Here is a 16,976-nt window from a genome sequence, read left to right as displayed (position 1 = left end):
GACGTCGTTTACGTTGAGGCATTACCAGGCCGGGAAGCATGGCAGACCACCACGACCTCCCATTTAAAGCCGAATATGCAAAAAGTAATCGTGCATCATGCAAAAAATGCAAAGAACTCATTTCCAAAGACACTCTGCGATTGGCAGTAATGGTTCAGGTAAGATTAAATAGAAAAGTTGTTCATGGTAAAAACCACTTCGCTAGCATTGTGTTCAGGCATGTTTACACTGTCACATTCGAAACCAGACCGGAAATAGGTTACTGATGTCACTTGCTGGGCTTTCAAAATCTGAGGCGCTTAGAGTGTCCCATTGCATTTTGATCGCCTGGTCACGTCATAAATATTGTTTCCACATTTGGTTCAGGTAGCTTGGCTGGTTTCAGGTTGGGCACTTGGGTCAGTAGATACAGGGGATCAGGGAACGAAACCGGCGAAATGAGCAAGGGGGAGGAGGGGAGAGAGAGAGAGAGAGATGATGCATTTTAAAATTATTTTAATTATTTTATATATATTGAAACACGTTGAAAGTTAAGATTTATTTAATGTTGATAATTTACAAAAAACGCTAACGTTTTTGTTGTTATTTAATTGGTGTTTGCATTTGACTTATTTAAATAGCTATTGTAATTTTCATGAAGATGTACGATTTAGCAGTCAACAGTATTTGAGAGCACTTTCAGAGTATGCGACAAAATATAGATGAATTTATATATTAAAAATGATTTCTTTATGGAGCCCAAGGAGAAATCTTATTTCACTACTTTGTCTTAAATAATTGATACATTGACTGTGAAATATTTTAAATATTAAAAAAATAAGTAAATAAAATTTGCTTTTTTTTGTAATTGCTAGTACATTGTACAGGTAAAGTAATGGGGTAAAATGATTTACTCTGTAACTTATGGGGTACAAGGCATATAATTTTACAAATTGTTTTTTTTTTATTTCAGTCTCCACATTTTGATGGAAAGGTAAATATTGTTAATAAAAGACCTCTTTTAATATTAGAAACAACTTAATCTTTTTTATGACACCTTAGAAATGCACTCTAAGTAATTTTAGCATTAATATTTTTTGTGAAATCTTCACAGCTGAATACTTCTAAAAGTTGCAAATACACATCCATATACCTCATAAGAAAGGCTTTTCCAAATGATGTTGTAATAAATAAAGAAATAACCTAACATAACATAAAATTAAACATGTTATCAGATGCATACTAGTAAAGGTTTTAAATTTACTGTTGATAAAGAAAATGAAAAATGACTTTTTTTTGTACAATTACATGGTGGAGTTGTCATTTGATTTATATTTATATAATATGATTAAATCACAAAGCATTCAAGTATCCTACACATATTTCTAGATTCCAAACTGGTTTCACTACAAGTGTTTTTGGACAAAAGCCAAAGTTCTTGCTGCCCATGATATACATGGTTTTGATGCACTGAGATGGGATGATCAGAAGAAGATCAAAGACCACATAGAAGGTAACCACGTGATTGCCATAATATAGAAATGTATAGAGATTTAGATAGATTATTGTGTGTGGCTGGTGTGGATGTGTTCTTATGTAAAGATCCAGATTAAAATAGACTGAGACTGATTTGTCTTTATTTGATAACAGAAGGGCATTCAGATTAAACCGTGCTTAAATCTGCCTTTTACTGTTTTTTATTTTCCTTTGAGACTAAAATTTCAGAATGATTTTTTTATTGAACTATAAGCACAACCAAGACACAACCTCAAACTGATGACAATATGACCTTTTATGAGTGCAATATTTATCCACTTTCCTAATCAACTTCAATATTTATGTTCGTCCAACTGTTACTTATAAGCACTTTTCACACTTGAATTTTTATTATTATAACTTTATTATTATTATTATTATTATTATTATTATTATTATTATTATTATTACTAAATGTTTGCATGCAGGTGGTGGTGGTGGTGATGCAGCCCCAAAAGGCGGCAGCACTGCAGGGGACGATGCTGCATATAAAGATTTTTGTGTGGAGTATGCCAAGTCAAACAGGAGCAAGTGTCGCGGATGTGAGGAAAAGATTGAGAAGGTCTGTACAGTGTGTGACAGCATCTTGGATCACTTAAGCAGAGTACTTTTACCCCTATGCTAAACTTCTTGTGATTTGGTGTTTATCCTTTCGGATTTTACCGTAAATATTTTAAGAATTTTACTTTTCCATTTTCTTTTAAAAAAATACCAGTCCTGCAGATTCATTTAGGATTTTTATAGGGTCTGTTTATCAGGTGACGCATGTATTTTCTGTAATAATTTCTTGAAGTAGCTCTTACTTTTAACAGCATTTAATGATTCATTCTATTATTATTATTTCCTTTTTTTGAATAACAGGATGCAGTGAGGATCTCCATGAAGGAGTATGAGAGTGAACGTGCTAAGATGTATGGGCCTCAGGACAGATGGCATCATGTGGACTGTTTTGTTGAGAACAGAGATGAGCTGCAGTTTTCATCTGACATGAACCCAGACAAGTAGGCATCTAAGTTTCCACTAGCTTGGTTTCCAAATTCCATTGCAAACTTTGTGTTGTTTAGTTAAGCTCATATTTTGGGTAATTGTCTTAGTTTATATTTGCCTTAACAAAATTAGAATATGTTTAGCATTTTGCCAAAGTTAATTTTGCTAAAGATTGTCGAGTTCTGCCTAACTTAGGATCCTATTTAGAAAAAATTGGGCTTTTTTACATTGGTGTTATTAGTTACTCCTTTTTGAAAAGTAGGGGTAAATTTTCTTAAAATATGAAAGATCCCAAAGATTTACAAAAAACTTTTTGTCTGTTTTTGATGGTAATTTCTTGGCAAAGTCACTGTGTTGGATTCTTTGACAGGTGTCATCATCTTCATTTTGTTGATATAACTACACATTTCATTCTGTTAAAGGCTAATTATCAATGTGTGTTTTAGTATATATTGTTAAAGCAGTCTGAAAGAGACATCACACTAAGCATGGTGATATGCTGCTAGGGATGGCATTGCTTTTTTGTCTCATTTGAATAATTATGGTGGATTTCTTTAGAATCCCTGGATACAAAAGCTTGAAGAAAGAAGATAAGGAGATGGTGAAAGAGAAACTTGGAGCAGGGAGCAGTGGGTGGGTTATAAGTTTATTCTTTGATTATTAGCAACATAACTCTGCCTGTGGTTGAATAATAATTATAACAATGGTGATGATAATGATGATGAGGATGATGAATTGTCATAATGATGCTTATTCAACCAGATCAAGTATATACATAAAATAGTATTACATATAATTGGACATTAACTTACTGTCCCTCACTGAGAAGGTCAAAAAGAAGGCATTATTATATAGAAAATTGAGTGAAATGATCAAGACCAAACTAAGGGATTGAGACAGTGGTGTTTCACCAAGCAAAATGGCATCTTTTGCAGATATAAGATGTATAAAATATGCTCCTTGTAATTTGTATAATTACATGTAATTAAGATATCTGTGATTATATTGTTTGTTTATGTATAGGAAGAAACGGAAGGGTGATAAGAAGAAGGAAGTACCAAACAAAAAGGCAAAGAAAGAGGAAACAGAAGAAGAAAAGGCATTGAAGGTATGTCTATTATCAAAATTCTACCTAAGCCATTTTTTGTGATAGCCAAATAATCCACGAAATAAATCTCACTGAAATGATGATTTGGGGAAATATTACCATATAGTCCCTTGCTCTCAGCTTTTACTCTGTGAAAATATTCTTTTTATGATAACAATGGAGGGTAGATTATTCACTATTTAAAGATATTGAAGTTTTACATTTTTTTCCAAGGAACAAAGTGAAATGATCTGGAAGATAAGAGATAATTTACAGAAGGCAGTTTCCAATGTGGCTTTAAAGGGACTCTTAGATTATAATGATCAACAGATTCCCTCTGGAGAGAGCAAGGTAAGTGTGAGAATAACATTAATTGCTTCACCCAGTATTTCTTTACCTCCCTCACTGTGTTATATTTATGTGTATTCTTTCTAAATATTTGATATTGGCATATGTCACTTAATTTTGATGAAGTTTGTTTGTGCCTTTTGATGTTGCAAATATATATCTACATTAAATAGACAAAACTAAACAAAAACATGAACAAGGCATAGTTCAATTATTGATTTGTTTTTTTTTTTTTTTAATATTTTTCATTCTTAAATAAAATTAAAATTTGTTCTTATTTTTGTCTATTTTTTAGCTTCTGGACAATGTAGCAGATTGTATGGCATTTGGAGCTCTGAAGAACTGTCCAGAATGTAAAGAAGGACAGTTGGTTTACAGCAGTGATGGCTACAAGTGCACAGGAAACCTGAGTGCTTGGACCAAGTGTATGTATGTCACCAAAAACCCTGCCAGGAAAGCCTTCAAAATTCCAACAGAGTACCATGATGTAGAATTCCTGTGAGTTGCCTTGTGTTTGGTATTTTTAAAGTTATGAATCTCCTTCCAGTCCACATTAACCACCCAGAGGGTTGTAAACAGAACATTATATACATCCTAAAATACTAAAACATCTCTTAAGTTGCAGTCTGTCAAATTTTCATGCATATAGAACTGTAAGACATTTTAACATGGGCAGTGGATTATCCAACACTACCCATTTATTCCTGAAGCTGAAATATACAAAGTGAGTTGTAATTAGTGATAAATTATCTAAATTTCATTCCTCTTTTTATGGACATTTTTTGAAGCACAATGCTGGGGATCTTTAAAGCATGGAAGACTTTAACTGACATTTGAAATGCTGTTAATCTTGTTCCAGTAAGAAGTACAAGTATGTGAAGAAAGAGAGAGTCTGGCCAAAGGTCAGCGTGGTCACCACAGAGGGTCCTATCAGCTCATCAGGGGTTGCTCTTGGGTAAGAGACTAGACCTGGTAAAATATCTAGTACTTGGTTTTGTTGAGTCAGGAGATAAATCTGCTATTCAAGTTGATAGCCTTAGATCTTAGCTTCTAAAGACAGTTTGAAGGTTGAATTGTCCAGTTTACCTTTTTAAGTGTTCTTCAAAAATTCTGATTATTTGCCAGTATACCAACTTGATCTCTGTAATACACCATTAAGTATAAATTCATTAAGAAAAATGAATGGAGTAAGTATGAAAATGCTTCATAATATAATACAGTCATTATTACTCTATGTCAATGTGAACATTTGAGAATTTTCAAATAGGGAATACAACATGGTTGTCTGAAGTTAGAAACTCACTCAAATTTCACAAAAAGCGAAAGACTGGTGGTAATTAGCACAGCCAGCAACTTGAACTTGCAGTTGTTTACCCAAAAAATTACCCAATTTGAATCATCAATTGTAAACAAAACATATTGAAAAATAAACATTGTTATTATTAATGAATTTATATTAATCTGATTGATTTTTAGGACTGATAAGCCACTCCACAACATGAAATTTGTCATCATTGGTCGCACAAAGATGTCTAAAGATGCCATAACTAAAGCTGTGAATGCCATGGGAGGGATGATAGTCTCAAAGTTAGACAAAACTGTGGCTGCCTGCATCAGTAGTGAAGGTATCTTTTACAGGAAAAATAAGATTTTCACTTTTAGAAATTTTCTGTGAAATTCCTGGAAATTATGTTTTTATTATGGATTATTTCATACTATGGAGGTTTAAAGCCAGTTCTGTTTTAAGTAGGTCTATACAACATTGGTGTAATGATAGAAATTCTTGAAATGCACTGTTTTTTCTATATATTGAATTTTAAAGTACATAACACTTTAACTAAAATTTTAAAATGCTGATTTTTTTTCATTATGCTTTTAATTTTACTTAAACTTTATATGCTTTTAATTTTACTTAAAACTTTATTCTTTGCTACTTATAAAAATTAAATTCCCTATTTGAATATATGGATAAATCTTTTTTAAAATAAGTCGTAAGTCTGACTCATAACACTAACAGGACTTTCTCTTTCCCTTTTCAAGCTGAAGTGCAGAAAAACTCCAAGAAAATTCAAGAAGCTAAATCTGCAGATGTGCATGTTGTTTCTGAGGATTTCCTGGAGGCTGCTAAGAAAGGGGGAGCAGTGCTGATGATCAAGGAAAAGTCAATTTGTGATTGGGGATCAGATGTGAGTAGTTTTAATATAAGAAAGATATTTATATTGTCATATAGTTTCTGTGATTATTGTCCAACTGTGTACTGTATAATGGTGGATAAAAGAGCGACCTTTGACCTCTTAAATTTTGTCTGTTTCCAACACAATTCCAGTTTCATTTACTTATTTATTTATTTATTTATTTAGACAAAATATGGTCATAAACATGTTGGTTGTGTATTTCAGCCAGCAGCAAGACTTGGGGATGTTGTTGATGGTCCAGTGAAGAGTGGAGGCAAGAGTGCTTATGAAAAATATAAAACAAAGGGTAAGCATCTGTGTTACTCACATACACCCATACACTTAATTGTGCTTTTACATCCACCCACACACATGCACACCTCTTATACTGAATTTTCCTGTATCAGCTAGACAATTCCACTGATTATTGATAGCATTTTTACATTTTTGACTTGTTTGAAAAAGGGATTAAATTCTTTACAAAAATTCACTTGCAGATTCTGTGTACACAAAGAAAGTCCCAGACAAGATGAAAATGATGGTGAAAGGAGGAGCAGCAGTAGATCCCGATACTGGTAATTAATTTCATCAGATCTTTTATGTACCATCAAGAAGTCTTGCAATAACTTTTTAAATAAATATGTTCTGTGTATTGAAAGATATAGTGTAACTCCTCCAGTGATCATTTGTCTTTGCCCTTTTTATGTACAGACACAGACGTGTCTGTACATATTGCCATCACCTGCGTCTGTCGTCGCCGTATTTACAGAGCTGATGAATATTCATAAAACGCAGCTCAAGTTCGAAAATCAGCATGATCGTAGAAGTTATGCCATTATTGTAGAAGTTATGCTGTTTTTTCACTTTTCAGCATATATGCAACCTTGTAAACACATTTCAAGGAAAACCGTTAGGCTTGTTGTCACGAAACTCACAGGAGTAATCAATCTTACTAAAACGCAGGTCAAGTTCGAAAATCAGCTTGATCTGGCCACTATTTTAGTAGTTATGCGGTTTTGTCATTGTTCAGCATATATGCAACACTGTAAACACAATATAAGAAAAACAGAAAGCCCAATTGTCATTAAACTCACAGGAATGGTCAGTCTTACTAAAACGCAGGTTGAGTTCGAAAATCAGCATAATCGAGGCATTATTTTAGAAGTTATGCTGTTTTTTCACATTTCCTTATTATAAGTAATAAGTAATAAGTAATAAGATACGTAAAAGTGTTTGTTTGACATTTCCTGCATCTTTACAACATTGTTAGTTGATTATATAAAAATGATGGTAAACTTGTTATCATGTATTGTGTAATCAAGTGTCAAAAACGGAAATAAACTTATATCATTGCAGTTTGTCAGATTCAATCATCCACTATGTTCAGAATCTCAGAATGGAGGAAATTGGACATTTAAAACTGTCCTATTGATACTTTTCTCATCTCATCAATTTTCTTAGTTGGTCATAAAAAAATGGCAGTAAAATGTTTATTTTGTTTTATGTTAAAAAAGTGTTAAAAACGGAAATAAACCCATTTCAGAAGAGTGCTGTCTTGTTTACATTTTGGCATTTTCAAGATGTGACTTTGAAGTTCCATGGGCCTGAAGACCTTTGCTAGTCACATTTTTATGTACAGACACAGATGTGTCTGTACATATTGTCATCACCTGCGTCTGTCGTCGCCGATGCCGATGCCGTCGCCGTGCACTTTCCTTGTAAACACGATAAGTGGAGGGCAGTTTTACTTTTTGGCTTAATATTTACATAGCTGATGAATATTCATAAAATGCAGGTCAAGTTCGAAAATCAGCATGATCGGGCCACTGTTTTAGTAGTTATGCTGTTTTTTCATTTTTCAGCATATATGCAACACTGTAAACACAATATAAGAAAAACAAATTGGCCAATTGTCATTAAACTCACAGTCGTGGTCAATCTTACTAAAATGCAGGTTGAGTTCGAAAATCAGCATAATCGGGGCATTATTTTAGAAGTTATGCTGTTTTTTCACATTTCCTCAGATTCAACTCTTAGGCATGTTAACAGTCTCATTATTGAACTAATAAGATACGTAAAAGTGTTTGTTTGACATTTCCTGCATCTTTACAACATTGTTAGTTGATTATGTAAAAATGATGGTAAACTTGTTATCGTGTATTGTGTAATCAAGTGTCAAAAACGGAAATAAACTTATATCATTGCAGTTTGTCAGATTCAATCATCCACTATGTTCAGAATCTCAGAATGGAGGAAATTGGACATTTAAAACTGTCCTATTGATACTTTTCTCATCTCATCAATTTTCTTAGTTGGTCATAAAAAAATGGCAGTAAAATGTTTATTTTGTTTTATTTTATTTTTTGTTTTTTTTTATCATTGCAGTTTGTCAGATTTAATCATTCACTATGTTCAGAATCTCAGAATGGAGGAAATTAGACATTTAACACTATTGATATTTTCCCCATCTCATCAATTTTCTTAGTTGATCATATAAAAATTGCAGTAAACTGTTTATTTTGTTTTATGTTAAAAAAAGTGTTAAAAATGGAAATAAACCCATTTCAGAACAGTGCTGTCTTGTTTCACATTTCCTCAGATTCAATTCTTAGGCATGTTAACAGTCTCATTATTTAACTAATAAGACATGTTAAAGTGTTTGGTTGACATTTCCTGTATCTTTACAACATTATTAGTTGATTATATAAAAATGATGGTAAACTTGTTATCATGTATTGTGTAATAAAGTTTCAAAAATGGAAATAAACTCATATCATTGCAGTTTGTCAGATGCAATCATTCACTATGTTTAGAATCTCAGAATGGAGGAAATTGGACATTTAACACTGTTGTATTTATATTTTTCCCATCTCATCAATTTTCTTAGTTGATCATATAAAGATGGCAATAACCTGTTAATTTTGGTTTATTTTAAAAAAATTGTTAAAAATGGAAAAAAAAAACATTTCAGAACAGTGCTGTCTTGTTTACATTTTGGCATTTTCAAGTTGTTCCATATGGGCCTGAAGACCTTTGCTAGTCACATTTTCTGAATATCCATGATACTAATATTTTATTATTAAAATTGATGGTCATTATGCTGTTAAACATTATGTAATATTGCATCAAAATTTGAAAAAAAAACTATTTTGGGCACTGCTCCCATGATGACCATTTAAGAAAAACAATGTCACTTACTGTTCTCAAACAGTACAGTAAATATGTACAGATGCGTCTGTACATATTGCCATCACCTGTATCTGCCGTCGCCGCCGTCACTGTCGCCGGCGCTGGCGCCGTGCACTTTCATTGTAAACATAAGTGGAAGGCAGTTTTACTTTTTGGCTGTATGTTTACAGAGCTGATGAATATTCATAAAACGCAGGTCAAGTTCGAAAATCAGCATGATCGGGCCATTTTAAGGGAAGTTATGCTGTTTTTTAACTTTTCAGCATATATGCAACACTGTAAACACATTTCAAGGAAAACTGATAGGCCTGTTGTCATGAAACTCACAGGAGTAATCGATCTTATTATAATGCAGGTCAGGTTCGAAAATCGGCATGATCGGGCCACTGTTTTAGTAGTTATGCTTTTTTCTTCACTTTTCAGCATATATGCAACACAGTAAATACAATATAAGAAAAACAGATGGGCCAATTGTCATGAAACTCACAGGAGTGGTCATTCCTGCTAAAACGCAGGTTGAGTTCAAAAATCAGCTTAATCGGGCCATTATTTCAAAGAAATGCCGTTTTTTCACATTTCCTCAGATTCATTTCTTAGGCATGTTAACAGTTTCATTATTTAATTAATAAGATACGTAAAAGTGTTTGTTTGGCATTTCCTGCAATTTTACAACATTATTAGTTGATTATGTAAAAATGATGGTAAACTTGTTATCGTGTATTGTGTAATAAAGTTTCAAAAATGGAAATAAACTCATATCATTGCAGTTTGTCAGATTCAATCATTAAAATTTTGTATCAGAATTGACAGTAGCCTATTTTGTGCATAGTTATTTCCTGTTTTTTGTCTGTACATTTGACAGCTTTGCTGCCTTGTTTATTTTAGAACTTGGTGATACTGCCCATGTGGTTGAAGACAAGGGTGACATCTACAATGCTGTCCTGGGTCTGGTGGACATCGTCAGGGGCACAAACTCTTACTACAAAATTCAAGCTTTAGAATCAGATGCATCTAACAGGTTGATATTAATCAAGTTGTTTACTGCATGTTTTATTTAGTTATGCCCATGGGGTGATTATAATTATAATACAGAAATAACATTTAGGACCAAGCTATCTTAAACCAGAAATAATTTTACTGAGTAAGACATCTGTAGATATTTCCAAATTTACAATATTGAAATGGCCATTATGAAGTGAAGTTGATTGTTATATGTTAGGGTTATTTTGTTTTTGATCAACTTCAAGATGGTGGCTGTTCAAAGCATGGGGGAGAGTGGGAACTACAATTGGTGGAAACAGACTTGATGTCTGTGGTTCCAAGAGCTCTGCCATCAGCAAGTTTAAAGAAGTTTACCTAGATAAGACTGGTAACATGTGGGAAGACCGGAAAAACTTTGTCAAATATCCTAACAAATTTTATCCGCTTGAGATTGATTATGGACAGGTGAGATTTTGATTTATTTAATTTGCTTTAATTTAATTTTCTTTTCTTTCGATTCTTAGATTTCGAAACTCCATTATATCTTAAATTGTTATGGTATTTGTCATTGTAATTAGTGATTTTCACAAGTCAACAAGCATTCAATATCGGAATTTTGATTTATTCAAGAGAGAGTTGGTTAGTAAATGTTTTAATATTCTGACTGTAAACTTCATGGTTTTGATAAAAATTCATTTATGTTACAGTAGTGAATTACATTTAATGGATTATCCATAAATCTTATGGATTTGGTTTTCCAGGAAGAAGAAGAAATTAAAGAATTTGAGAAAAGGGCAGGAACAAGTTCAAAACTTCCCAAAGAAGTCCAAGATTTGATCAAGATGATTTTTAATGTTGAAAGCATGAAAAAAGCCATGTTAGAGTTTGAGGTGAGAAGTTTTTTTTTTGTGTAATTTGGTCATAAGATCCTTAAGGCAGCACTTGTTGAGTCAAGTAAAATAATGGAATTTGATAAACATGACTGCTGTATTATAGTGAATTTTGATATGCTGTGTTCTTCTTCAGATTGATCTGAAAAAGATGCCTCTGGGGAAATTGTCAAAAAAGCAAATTGAGCAAGCTTACAAGGTGTTGACTGAACTACAGCAGGTAATAAAAAATAATTTTCAGTGTGGCAAAAAGTAATATGCAATATTAGTTTGTTTTGTTTTTTTTTGGTACACGTTTCTGCTCTTTTGATTTTAATTTAATTGTTGTAATTTTTCACTGTGCTAATTATTAACTAAAATGGATTAATGCTAACAAATAAGAAAATTTTTTCAGTCTTTGAGAAATAAAGACACTGTGCTGATAAACGTGCATAATTTCAACTTAATTTTAGTTGGCAGAAAATAATGGCACTCCAGGTCAGTTTTTGGATGCATCAAACAGGTTTTACACACTTATTCCACATGACTTTGGCATGCGAAAGCCACCACTTCTGGACACATCTGAAGTTATCAAGGTAATTTTAATTTTTTTTTTTCATAATACTCGTAATAAGTTATGTCCACATCATTATATAATACACCGATTCAGCAGGGGATCATATATTGGCCCAATCACATTCCTGTCTGTGATAATTAAGAGGAATCTTTGATTGTAGGGGATGCTGTCTGATTTAATCTACTTTCAGATTTATTTGATTTTTTTCTAAAGTTAAAGCCTTGTATACTATGAATTGCTTGTAAGCTTCTGTTGGGATGAGAACCTGCATAAGCATAGCTGTAATGATAATTTCTGTTCATTAAATAAATTTTTTTTCACCCACTTTTAATCTGACTCTAGAAAAAAATAGAAATGTTGGATAACTTGCTGGAGATTGAGGTTGCTTACAACCTGCTGAAAAGTGGAGCAAGCGAGGACAAGGACCCTGTGGATGCACACTATGAGCAACTCAAATGCAAAATGGAGGTCATTTCTTACTTCTGTATATCTTTTATGTCACATATTCATGCTACATTTTTAAGAAAATTTGCATTTATTTGTACATGTAAGGGTTAATTGAGTGGTGTCTATTTTGTTTAAAAACATTAATAGTTTCTTCATTAAGCATGCTAGTGTCAGTTCTAGATATAAATTAAAAAATATTTGGTTGAACGGTGCTTTATTGATCTAAATTTCAAGAATCTTTTCCCCAGGTGGTTGAGAAGGAAAGCGATGAGTTCAAGCTTTTGCAGGATTACACCAAAAATACCCATGCTGCAACACACAACATGTATGACTTGGAAGTTATGGAGGTATATTCAGTAACTTACCAGATAGAATACAATTGTAAATCAAGGTTTATGATTAATGCACAACATGAATAAAGGCTTTTTAAGCACACAGTTCAGATAACATTCGTATTAGTATTAGTATGTAATGAGATTTATTTGGAAAAAAAATTTGTACAAAACACTCTATAGGCATGGATTCAGATGAATTTTTTTAGTGCAAAACATCAGTTTCACCATATTCATTCATAATATAATCTTTTCTTATCATTATAGGCTTTCAGGCGTGGTTTTCTTAAGATTACCTGTTTGATTAATGTGACACCAATCAAGCACAAAACATAGCTGCACCTTCACATAAAAAAATACTTCCACTACCATACTTCCACTTCCACTCCAAGGTGTTTGGGTATGTGCCATCTATTAGTAATTATTGACAGAAAAATTAAGTTGTCTAACTTTTTTATTCTTTTTCAATTAGGTTTTCAAGGTTGCCCGTGAGGGGGAGTATGCCCGATACAAACCATTCCGTGACCTGCACAACAAGATGTTGCTATGGCATGGCTCCCGTGTCACCAATTTTGCTGGTATTTTGTCTCAAGGCTTGAGAATTGCCCCTCCAGAGGCACCAGTGGTGAGTTCATTTTTATTGGTGCTACATGTATTTATTATGAGGCTGCTAATTATGATAAAATATTTATTTATTATTTATTACTGTTTTTAGCTTGCAGGAAACCATGATGTAACAGTTTTTCCTTTTGTGTTTTTGGAATTGTAAGGAAACTTAAATCTGAAAATTTGTTGTAAGAAAAAAAGAAAAATTGTTGTAAATTTAGTTTCCTTAAAATTTTGAGTGCATTTCATGTAGCCCCGTTTGGTGTTTTTAAATTTTTTTTCTTCTGAAAGAAAATATGTTGTTTTAGGCTGTATTGCAAATTTTGCTCCTGGGAAATTTTTGTTGATGCAGAATCAAAGAAAGAAAGATGGTTCTTAGCTTCCATCATGAATCATCACATTGCAGTCCAGTTCATCCTCTGAGTTGTACAAAAGCTTGTTGTTGTTGTTTCAGACTGGCTACATGTTTGGAAAGGGTATTTACTTTGCTGACATGGTCTCAAAGAGTGCCAATTATTGTAGAACAAGCAAATCTGAGCCCCATGGCATCCTGCTATTGTGTGAAGTCGCTCTAGGAAATATGTAAGTCAACCCACTGAATGTCCACTGGTTGGTGGCAATCAATATAATTTCTCAATAAACAAAATATTTTACAAAATATTTAATACTGTTGTATGGTACTGTTTCTATACGCAAGCAAAATGGCAGTTGTGTTGCAGAGAAAGGGACTGTTAAATGTCCCCTATACCTACATGTACATTTATATAAATGTATAAATATTTGCTTTGTCTTTTATAAAGCAGATGGTGTTATTGTGGAATGTATTAAGATAGCCTTTGTTTCTGACCTGATACCTGAAAACTGTACACACTGGGAAAATTGAAAATGAAGAAGTTGACCCACATTGGATCTGAAGCTTAGGGTCACAGAAGCTGTTTTCTATAACAAATGCTTCTTCCCTTTTGTGTTGCAGTTATTAACATGACGTTACTGTTTGAGCTATTATCTTTTGACAGGCATGAGTGCAGAGGAGCAGAATACATAACCAAACTACCAAAAGGCAAACATAGCACAAAGGGTAAGGGAACTATGATATGCCACTTATTAAGTGGAGTTCTCAGTTTGTAGTCTAAGATTTAACTCTTACTAGCCTTGGGAATATAACTTCTGTGAAATGTTCTCACTTATAATTTGTTTTTTGGAAGGGATCTTACACTTAAAGCAAAGGTTGAATCTTTAATTCTTATGAAAAATTTGAAATTATTTTAAATTTTAGTTTTGAAATTAATGCTGACACAGAATATACCATAAAGTCGTTACCATTATAAAAATCAAAATAGGTTATTTATAAAGTTACTATGTAATCTTTTATCCCAGGCCTTGGTATGACAATGCCTGATCCTAAAGATGACTATAAGACACCGGAGGACGTTATTATCCCCAAGGGGAAGGGTATATCGGCACCTATTGGCCAAACCAGCCTTCTCTATAACGAGTATCCTTTTTACATTAAGGGCACATGTATGAAATATAATTTTCAGTATAAAAATCATTTGATGAAAATTAATGTTTCATGAAGATTTATTTATGTATTCATTTATTCTACATTTAACAAAATCATAATTATATACTGCCAATAACTAGATTATTATGATATATGCACAATGAAAAAATGTTTCAAAATGCTTGCTTACAATTTCCAATTTTGCCTATAGTATTATTTTAAAGTTCCTGTGTGACATTTGCATTGTAGTGACTTTAGGACGATTCTTTTAAAGTTTTCCTTCATTTACAATCAGATTCATTGTATATGACGTGGCTCAGGTCAACATCAAGTACCTACTGAAGATGAACTTCAAGTACAAGTGGTGAAGACATCTCGCACCTAGATTTAAAAGGAGCTGAATTTCAAAACTGAGATGTGAACTTTTCTTGATGTGAAGTTAAATGCAGTTTGCGTACTTACTAGTTCTTTATGCATTGTGTTTTTTATGATAATCCAGAACAAATTAAATTTACACCTTTTGATTATTAACAACAACCAAAATTGCTTCAGGTAGATGAGAAAAGATGTTATAGTCACTATACCAGTTCTGACGTATAGTGTAACTCCTTTTATTCCAATTTGTCTGTCTTTGATGATGAGGTATACGTAGTTCTACATATCACCTCCAGCAAAAGATTAACATTTGTTCCTTTAGATATGGTGACAACTTGTGCTTTTTGTCAGAATTGTTGACAAATTTAGTACTTTACTTAAAAACTCTTAGTCTTTAAAGGCTTGTTAGTTTACCTCATTCCTTAATGATGCAGATTTGATATTTTTATGCATGCTTTGAAAGTCCATTAGATTTTCAGAAAATATTTTTCTTTGAGTTTCATTATTTTATTTCATGGATATGAATAATATTAGTGTACAGAAAAACTATTCTTCTTTTTTATCCTTTTCAGTTTCAATGCACCCTGGGTTGCAGAGGACGCTGGAGCCCCCCACCCCCCCACCCCTCTCTGCTAACAGCAAAACAGCAAGAGTTTCCAACGTCCTCTGAAACCCAGGGTAGTTGCACTGTAAACTAGATTTTCATGCAATAGGCCAGTAGTACAGGTGTATGCTCTAGGTTACTGCGTGTCATTTGCTTGACACTGTCAATTGAGTCAAAATAAAATTGTAGTAACCAAGGTTTATGGGTCAGATTCCAAGAGACAAACATTCACTGCACTATGAGGGAGGTTTGAAAAAAAAAAACACACAAACTCTAGCCCTGTTTTACAATGAGTGCTGTAACCCTTTCGATTTACGAGTAATGATTAGGTTGTGCATCATAATAAGATAAGTAATCTGATAACATGCATCCAAGCATTCCACCTGACAAGCAGTGTTGACAATATAAAAATCAGACTCTATTCCTTTAAAATAATATTAACATGTGAATCTGTCTCAGTATCTGAAAGAATATGTTCACAAATCATTTGAGTGGCTATAATTTTGCTTTTTATTCTCCTTATTTGCTTTGATAAATTCCCCAACTATTATGTCTGAATCTCTCAAGTTACCTGTCTCTCAGCTCACTGGGACCAAGATGGTCCAAATAGAGGAGTGTTAATCATTGCACTATTGTGGCTTTTCTGCCTAATATGTGAACAAGCTCTAACTGAAAGTAGAGCACTTCGATACTCAGAACATTCTTCAGTTGATTTCTTGCACCTAGTGGAGAAATTTGACATAATCATCATAGCAATTTACTGAACATTGTGTGCTGGCATAAGCCTCTCCCATGGACCCTCTGAGTATCCAGTGCACCAGTGGAAAGCCCATGCCTTGATGGAGCATATACTTATAAACCCTCCTTTGGATTGCCTTGACAGATCACACATCAATGAATGCACTGCAGGACATGGAGAAAACATTATTAAGTTCATGTTCATATGGAAGTTTCCTTTCAAGCACTATATGGCCTCCACACTGCTAAGGTTACATTTCTCTATGTCCCTACACCTTTACTCCCCCTCTAGCTAGTAAATTTTAATTTTATCTGGTTCGATACGCCTCCACGCCAGTAATCCCCTGCATAGTTATTTCCCTGCATCGTTACTCCCCCTCATCAATATTACTTGAAAAATTATCTTTCATCTGATACACAGGTAAGTCTATTGCCTAATGAGTACATCGTCCCCTTATTTAGAATAAATTAGATTTTTTTTTCAAATGAAAAGTTGAATTTTCTGTCAGATAAAACATGAAAGTGAAACAAAATAAATTAATATAAGCTACTTCTCATCTACCCTCTACCAGGGTGAGTGATAGATTTAATATCTGTAAAAAATCTATCACTCGCCCTGGTAGAGGGTACTTCTCATCCAAAT

At 33.2% G+C, this 16,976-nt stretch overlaps 1 protein-coding gene across 1 annotated transcript; it reads left to right on the top strand.

Moving 5' to 3' along the window:
• The first annotated feature begins 6 nt into the window (after positions 1-6).
• On the top strand, positions 7-15,792 carry LOC106162781 (poly [ADP-ribose] polymerase 1). Its single transcript, XM_087006766.1, has 26 exons — positions 7-158; positions 953-973; positions 1,369-1,492; positions 1,944-2,077; positions 2,377-2,516; positions 3,061-3,135; positions 3,526-3,610; positions 3,824-3,940; positions 4,233-4,435; positions 4,797-4,892; positions 5,414-5,562; positions 5,978-6,123; positions 6,337-6,418; positions 6,609-6,686; positions 10,186-10,318; positions 10,548-10,746; positions 11,043-11,171; positions 11,308-11,391; positions 11,624-11,746; positions 12,070-12,195; positions 12,423-12,521; positions 12,979-13,131; positions 13,567-13,694; positions 14,129-14,190; positions 14,490-14,607; positions 14,912-15,792. Exons 1-26 carry the CDS (start codon positions 39-41, stop codon positions 14,982-14,984), a joined length of 2,997 nt encoding a protein of 998 aa, XP_086862892.1. The 5' UTR covers positions 7-38; the 3' UTR covers positions 14,985-15,792.
• Positions 15,793-16,976: the final 1,184 nt, after the last annotated feature.

Source organism: Lingula anatina, chromosome 2 (assembly GCF_051362555.1).
Source record: "Lingula anatina isolate TDL-2025a chromosome 2, LinAna3.0, whole genome shotgun sequence".
Taxonomy (NCBI): Eukaryota; Metazoa; Brachiopoda; class Lingulata; order Lingulida; family Lingulidae; genus Lingula; species Lingula anatina.
This window is presented reverse-complemented; position numbering and strand designations above follow the sequence as displayed.